This window comes from Austrofundulus limnaeus, unplaced genomic scaffold, assembly GCF_001266775.1.
Source record: "Austrofundulus limnaeus strain Quisiro unplaced genomic scaffold, Austrofundulus_limnaeus-1.0 Scaffold570, whole genome shotgun sequence".
Lineage (NCBI taxonomy): Eukaryota > Metazoa > Chordata > Actinopteri > Cyprinodontiformes > Rivulidae > Austrofundulus > Austrofundulus limnaeus.
Genome location: NW_013952972.1, coordinates 151,966 through 160,173, shown reverse-complemented (window position 1 = coordinate 160,173; position 8,208 = coordinate 151,966). Strand labels below are relative to the sequence as shown.

At 42.4% G+C, this 8,208-nt stretch overlaps 1 protein-coding gene across 1 annotated transcript in view; it reads left to right on the top strand.

Annotated features, from left to right (window-relative positions):
* Window positions 1-7,715, top strand: part of zgc:66433 (uncharacterized protein KIAA1211) — a 69,157-nt gene extending 61,442 nt beyond the window's left edge. The window contains exons 11-15 of the mRNA XM_014026586.1: window positions 4,557-4,673; window positions 4,753-4,903; window positions 4,986-5,104; window positions 5,259-5,334; window positions 6,412-7,715. Of these exons, the coding sequence (XP_013882040.1) occupies window positions 4,557-4,673; window positions 4,753-4,903; window positions 4,986-5,104; window positions 5,259-5,334; window positions 6,412-6,902 (954 nt within the window). The 3' untranslated portion in view covers window positions 6,903-7,715. The remainder of the gene's footprint in view (window positions 1-4,556; window positions 4,674-4,752; window positions 4,904-4,985; window positions 5,105-5,258; window positions 5,335-6,411) is intronic.
* The last annotated feature ends 493 nt before the right edge of the window (window positions 7,716-8,208 follow it).

Below are 8,208 nucleotides of genomic sequence, written 5' to 3'. Positions count from 1 at the left end.
ACTCTGGTCAGTTTGTGGTTTTTGTCTTGCTGGACCTTACCACAGCTTTTGATACTGTTGACCACAATATCCTTTTATCGCAGTTGGAACACTGTGTAGGGAGCACCAGCTGCGTTTCCATTGACCATGAAAATGCGCAAATTAGAATTTCGAAAATAAATTTGCTCAATGGAAACACGTCAGTTTCGAAAAAAAAATTTGTTTTTTGGCAAAATGTTTTTGCACTAGGATGAGGTGGTATTTCAGCCGTATCGAAATTGGTGTTTTTCGCAAAACTGCAATGGAAACACTTTTTTCACATCACAGGAGTCACATGATCAACAACTTGTTGTTTCTACTGGTGAAAAAGACAATGACGAAGAAGATAACAGGAAGTAGAAGTAGTAGTAATATCACAGAAGTAGTATAAAGTAGTAAACTCACCGACTACAATTTCCCAAAAACACAGCATACGTAGCCCCTCCCAAGTAGGGACTTGTCTCTGGAAAGCCTCGATAAAAGACGCCGACGTCTCCTCTGATGATGAACGCTAGTGTCGTGGTAGCAACATGCTATGCATTTACATCCATCGCCGCCATGTTTGTAATGACTTATCGCGAGAACAAACATATTCACACGTGACTTTAAAAGCATTTCTTACTTAGTGGAAACACCGCAGTTGCGAAATTGTTTGTTTGACATTAACAGAATATCGACAAAGTTTTGCGCACATTTGCAATGGAAACGCAGCTACTGTTAGAGTGGTTCTGCTCTTACTTGAGTGACAGACAATTTGCTCTAAACGTTGGAAACTTTTTTACCACTTCAGCATCTCTTACATGTGGAGTCCCGCAGAGTTCGATTCTAGGGTCACTTTTATTTTCATCTACTGGGGTCTATTATGAGAAAGCAGGGTATTTCCTTTCATTGTTACGCTGATGATTGTCAGATTTCTATGCCCCTGAAACGTGAAAATAGTTCTAGAAATCCTCTATTGAAATGTCTGGATGACATTCAGCCCTGGATGGCATCGTTTTCATAAATTTTAATGATAAAAGTGAAATGATTTTGTTCAGCCCTAGTTCTATGTCAGGATCTCTTCCTGTGAACCTTGGCTCTCCTGAGCAGAATCGTAAATAGTCTGTTTCTAACCTGGGGATGATTTTGGATTTTTAGTTTGATTAGCAGATCAACTCTGTCAAAAACATGTCTTCCAGTTGAGGCAGACAAACTGAAGCCTGTTTTAACCAGATCTGGGGCCTCAATTATAAAGGATTGTGTGGAAACCATACTAAAAGTGAACGTATGGCCAAAAGGCGAAAACGGCATACGCCAAAAAAAATTCAGATTTATAAAACCGTGCGTACGCATGTTTCCTTTATAGATCACGGCTTCACCTCAGAGTTTGTGCACAAGGTCCCGCCTCAGGTTCTACCCTCTACACGCCCACACTCAGTCATAAACAGTCAATGTAAAGTACCTCATGAATATTGAGATGTATTTAAATCAGTCATCTGATCAGTGATTGGCTCAGACACGCTCCGTCATGCGTCTGGAAGATGACAGGTGCTGACTGACAGCTGCTCACGTGAACAGAATGTCTGTAACTGACACAGATTTTCCCTCATTTTACAGGTTTACAGACATTTAGAGTAATCTAATGATTTTTATCAAAAACTCAGCTTCAAATTAATTTTCTCTCAGAGCCTGCAGGACGATAAAAACAATAAATAAAATTAAATAAGTCAGATAAAGTTGGAAATAAGTTCACCACTCTTCTCCCCCATCCTCCTGCCTGCTCTGTTATCTGCAGCTTACTGTCTCCTCACCCACTCACATCCACACAGCCTTTTTATAACATCCACGCTGGCGAGGGGCACGTCTTGCACGATACCCAAAGTGGGACTTTTGGTGTCGTTCTGTTGAAATGTCTCTTGTCGGGGAGGGGTCTGTGGGTCAGGGTCATGAGGAGGATGGAGATGTGTGAACTTTTATTTAAGATTTAAGTTTTTTATTTCAAAGCTCCTTCTGGCTCAGCAGCAGAAGCATTAATAATACTGTTAAGAAAGCTGATGATAAAGTTGAATAAAAAAGTTTCTGGGCTCGTTTTGTGCATACGCAAGCTTTATAAATCTGACCCCTGGCCTTGAGAAAGTAGTTCATGCCTTCCTAACAACAAGTCTTGAGTATTGTTGCACTTTATGTTGAGGTTAGTCAAGGCTCACTTTCACATTTGCAGCTTGATCAAAATGCTGCAGCTCTGCTTTAACAGGATCTGGTAGGTTTGAACACATTTCACCAGTTGTGTCCTCTCACTGGCTCTTTTCACTGATCTGCTGTTGGTTGCATCAAAAACCAGGATGAAGATCAGAGGAGACGAGTCTTTTTCAGCTGTGGCACCTAAACTTTGGAACAACCTGCCTCTGACATTAGACAAACGTCTTTGCTTCCACTTTTTAAAACTCTTTTAAAAACTGTTTTCACTGGCTTTAACTAGAGCTTTAGCTAGAGTTTGAGTTAGAGTTAGCTAGAGTTGTTGTTTCTCTGATGCTTTTACTCAACTTGTTTTCTGTTTTCTGTGAATATCTGTTTTATTTTTTGTATTGTTTTAATCATTTTAGCTATGATGGTGTAAATTGTGAAGAGCTTTGGTCAACTGCTGTTGTTTTGTACTGTACAGAAAGTGACATTGATTTTAATTTGTAAGCAAAGTCTGCTACCTAAGTGTTGTACTCAAGAATAAGGTGATGTGAGTACTGAGTAACAGATCATTATATCTGATTTAATACTTTAAAATGATATCAGCAGTCATAAAGCGCCATGGACACAAAATGTGTGTGATTTTTATAAAAACAGTGGTTGAGCAGAGGGCTTTTCTGTTACAAACAAGGTGAAACAGAGATAGAAGCAAAGATGTGAGAAATAATAAAAGAAGTAAACTGAGTAAAGCTGATAACCCTAACCAGACCCTCTGAGCACCAAGAGCTGCTACAGACCACCAGAAGCAGGAAAACTCTGCTCTCTTGACACATCCTGTGAGCTATACGACAACTTTTTTTTTCTGCTTGGCCTTCAGAGGTGCTTTCACTGTCTCTCTGACACCCCACCCCCCCACACACACACACCCCGCCTCGCTGCTTTTGCTTTTCCGAGCTCTTTTTTCACCTTCCAACCGAAACTAAAGGAATTATGGATTTGGTCAACTGGACTCTGAATGAAATTGACACTATTTTTTTCTCTGTACTTGGAACGAGGGGAACATGGCTGTCTGGGTGGAATGGTTGCTGCTGGATCTGTCTGATTCCTGGGGCTGGAATCTGATATGCCAGCACCACTTTCCATTGAAGACAAGGAAGATCTTTATTTAATTGGATTATGATAACTGGATTCTTGCTGATCGGCGGAGGAGGGTTCCAGATTTATCGAAAAGTGAAAGTGACCCTGACAGTGGATCGGGCCTTGAAGAGCTGTTCCGGTGCACTTGAAGGATTCTGCCGGGCTGGAAGCACACAGACTCTCAGCTGGGGGAAAATTTGCAAACTGGATGTGATTCTGAGGATCACAACTCAGCAGTGACCCTTCGGCATGTATGGACTACATTCTGGGTGAGCTTCAATTGGTGAGAGGCGAGGAAGACCCCAAATTCAGCTGATTGGCTTTTTTCACCACCTCAGAGTTGCAGTAAAGACACTTTAAAAAGCAGCAGGAATTTAAAGGTTGCTTTGTTCCAAAACAATTGGATTAGCTATCTGGCTCCCAGCGGCACAGCCTTGAGGGCAGTGCCTATCTTAACCTCCCCAGGATGAAATGTCAACTAAGAGCTGGATTTGCTCCCACTCCCATCACCTATGTTGGACCCGACCTTGGAACTCAATTGGCTGAGGAGGAGGAAAACCTCTGAACTCTAGCAAACTGAGTAGAGACAATAACATCATGGGACTCTAGACCCTGGCCCAGGGTTGGGCCTAGCACGGACCCCCACTCCCTCAATGTCACCTACTCCTCTGAACCCGCCCCATTTTTACCTCCCCTTTATGTGTTATCTGACCTAAGCCCCCACCCCAGGCTATCTTGCTCTCTCGTGGGTTGTTAACTCAATTTTCCTTTTGTGTATTTCAAGCTGTTGTTAAAGGTAGCACAACTGTGTTTGCTGCATGACCGGTTTCACCTGTTCCCCCATGTTCGTCTTGTATGTCTTCTTGAATGGGTGCTTCTTAACTGGCCCCTCCCCCCTTACCTGAATGTACAGCACCTTGAGAATTTATTTCTGTGAAAGGCGCTATATAAATAAAACTTTACTTTACTTACTTTACTAACTGTCATGTGATTGGTCAGAATCTTGAAGTGGGTGTGGTTAACAGAGCAAAGTAGAAGTGGTGACCATGAGGACATCCTGAAAGTTTTGTTCTTGACTTTTTGGTGACTTTGGAAGCTTCTTGTCCAGAAGAAACTTTGTTGTTTGTACGTCCTCGAGCAAACAAACCATCAACTAGTTTTATAGTTTTCACACACAAACTGTTGCTCAAGACAATTCAAAACTACTGTTTAAGTTTTACAGTGTTCAATATTAACTGAAGTTCTGTTCTGCAGAGAGCTCGGTTCTGGTTGATGGAAATCCTGAGAACCCTTTTGGAGTCCGTTTGAGGAAAACTTCAGCTCTGCTTCGCTTCAACTCAGAGGAGGAGGTTTCAGAGGTAACAAAAAGAAAAAAACTGAAACCAAACAAGTAAAACAAATTTAAAGAGTCAGAATAAGTTTTATCTTCTCGTTCAGTCTCCAGTCCAGTCTCCAACTGTGTGTAAACTGGACTCACCTCAGCCGGTCGGCACCAAACCCTCTGTAGGTCCGAACATCAACAGACCTGCTGTCCCTAAAAAACCAGAGGTCCACGGAGACGCCGGAGGGAAACTGAGGCGGATCTCAGGTCTGTTCTGAAGTCCCACCACTGTCTGATGGTCTGCCCAGATCCAAACCTGCTCTGACTTTCTGCTCTGTCCTGGACTCAGAACCACCTGCAGGCCGAGGAGCTGCTGGTGGACCGGATCCTCCCAGCTGGATCTCTGTGGCCAAACAGAAACAGAAGATCTACAAAGAAAACTCTCTGGAGGAGAAGACTGTGAGAAAGGTCCGTAGATTTTAGTTTTTAGTTTGGCTGAACTGTGAAGCAGTTTGGGTTTTAAACAGGTTTAAAGTTGTTTTAAAACTTTTTTAAAGGTGCTAAACAAAAAAAAAAAAGATTTGACCTTTTAACAAACAGTAAAGCTTCTTTTTACCATCAGGAGGAACAGGAGAGAAAGTCCTTACCCTATGGAGCTGGAAGCAGAGAGAACCAGAACAAAACCAGCGAGACCACAGGTCAGTGCTGTGGAAAACACATAATGAATGGTGTGTTAAAGTGCCTGTGACATCAATGTTTTATAATAAACATGAACATGTTTTTGGAAAGAGGACATTGATAAAATATTGCAAAACAAATTTCATGTCGCTGAGATGAACAGTTGTTGAGATATTTGCCTGTAAAGAAACAGGAAGTGATGTCATAGGGGAATGTCTGCATGTGAACAGATCGTTGCTACAACCGCTAATAACAGAGACTGTAGAGAAGAACCTGATGTTTCTTTAGATTATTTTGAGTTTCAAAGAGAGATGAAGAAGAGTTGAAATTTGAATAATGTTTTAATAAACAAAGATCAGATATTATAAATGAAAGAGTTCCCCTTTGATGTCACTTCCTGTTTCACGTTGAGCCAAATCCAAAAGAAAATAGGCCAGTTATGAGACAAAATGTGTAAAATCATGTATTTTATGCCAATTTTCTTAACAAAGATGTCTTCTTTGATGTTTTGTATGTTGAAGGATAGGCATGTCACACTGCTGACACATTTTACATCAGTTTCTTGTACGGTTTAGACAAAAAAGATGGGATTTTGCTGAAAAGAGCTCTGTAGCTCAGACACATCTTACAATAAAAACATCCAGTTTCATACAGATTTTAACAGAAGCAGAGGTTAGAGTTCATAAATGTTGCAGATTTTATCCAAGAATGTTTAACTCGGCGTATGATAACGTCACACCCATATTTCAGTCAAACATACTCTGAAGGTTTTACACTTCCTGTTCAGTTTCTGTCTTTTTTCCAAACTAATTTTATTATCATTTGAAAGTGTTCTGAAAAACGTTTGAACTCTTGAAGAGTTGATTCAAATACACAAAAGTACAACTTTGTAGGCTCACACGTAGACAGATGTTAAACTGATGCTGCCCTCATGTGGCCACTCTGTGCTACTACAACTCCCTCTGAGCATTTTTAGTAGATTTTTAAAAAAAACATTTCTAAGTTTTGTCATCCTGACTCGGTTTTATTTGATTATTCCAGTGGTCCTGATAATCTGCAACAGTTTTCTTCTTGTTCTCTTTATTTTTCTCCTCCAGAGAGCAGGAAACCATCAGTGATTGTGGAAAAGGAGACCAGGAGGGTTCTCTGTCCTCCAGCTCCCGTTCCTCCTCAGCCTTTGAGATCCCAGCTGCTTCCTTCCCCCGTCATGACCAAACCACCGGGGTCCCCCGTCACGACCAAACCACCGGGGTCCCCCGTCACGACCAAACCACAGGGGTCCCCCGTCACAGCAAAGCCACTCCAGACTGACACGTCCCCATCTTCTCCCATCCCCGTCCCCTCAAAACGTCTTCCTTTCATAACCCCTATACCCTTCTCCAAACCTACCAGCCCAGCCCAAACCTCCCCCATCACCTCCCCTCCTTTCCCATCCAGAACCACCGCGGAAAAGTTTAATTTCAAAGCTCCAGACCTCCCTAGACCGGCTGGATCCCCCTCAGCTCTACCTCAGGACGAGCCCCCCTGGATGGCGCTGGCCAAAAAGAAGGCCAAAGCCTGGAGCGAAATGCCTCAGATTGTCCAGTGAGTCCAGCTTCAGGTGGTCCACCTGGCCTTCAGGTGGTACCGGGGCTCCAGCTGGGGCCCATTAGAGGGCGCTGGTGCACCACACAGATAATTCCAGCTTCACGTTTCAGATTAGCACCAAGTCCTCACCTTGTAGAGTCATGGAGTGTGAGGACCAGGCTGACAGAAAAGAACGGACCCACCTGTGAGCGTTGTTCAGCTCCACACAGCTTCACTGAACACGTCCTGTAATCTGAACACGTCCTGTAATCTGAACACGTCCTGTAATCTGAACACGTCCTGTAATCTGAACACTAAACCAGAGACTAACTGAACGTTGGCGTGTCGTAACGATCGTTTCTTCTGATCCGTGTGATTTTATTTTAACACTTCACCCTGAGAGGAAATGGTTTGAAAGGATTTCTTCTCAAACACTGACCTGGTGTTTCCTGTGTCCGGGAGAGTTCCAGGCCGTCACTGTAAATTGTATTTTAATGTTTTTTTTCTTGTTTTTGTCTTTTTGGTATTTGGAACCGCTAACAGGTTATGTTCTTGCGTCCTGCAGACATCTAATGTCGAAAGGCTCCGACATGTTGCTGACGGTGAAAATTATTAATTTTTTCTTGTAAATGAAAACCGAAATCAGCTCAAAGCTACTTCATCACTCGCAGTTTGTTTTGATTCATGGTGCAAGATGAGAGCAGCATCACTCTGTGGGTTTGATGTTTGTCTTCAGAAATCTGTTTGGGTTTGGTTTTGTATCTTCTGAGAATTCTTCCTGTACAAAAAGTGTACAGTAAAAATCTGAATTAAATCATATCCTGTGTGTTCTTTATACAGAGTTCAACTTTTTGTGTTTGGGGAGGGAAAAAAGAATGAAAAACCAAACAATTCAAAGAAATTTGTTTGAATACAATAGTTTAAGGAACAAAATATATTTGTTCATCTCTGAAATAAAAGTTACAGAGGAGAATTAAAGACAGCAAAAGGGGCTGATGTGAGTTTTCTTTGGTACTGGAACCAGACAGGATGTCTTCCRCAACACTGGCACCTTCTCCTGGGTCAAGCTAAGGTTGAAGAGGTGTTGCAGAATCCCACAGAGCTGGTCTGCACAGGCCTTCAGGACTCTGGGGCTAACACCATCTGGACCTGCAGCCTTGTTCTGGTTCAGTCTCTCTAGCTGCCTCTTCACCTGACTTCTAGACACAGAAAAGTGGGAGGGGGAGGGAAAGGGAGCAGCAACATCTCCTGATTTAGTTGAAGACAAACTTGTGGATGTAGAAGAAAAGTCCATGACTGAGGTTGAAGATAAAACATCTGAGGTTTGA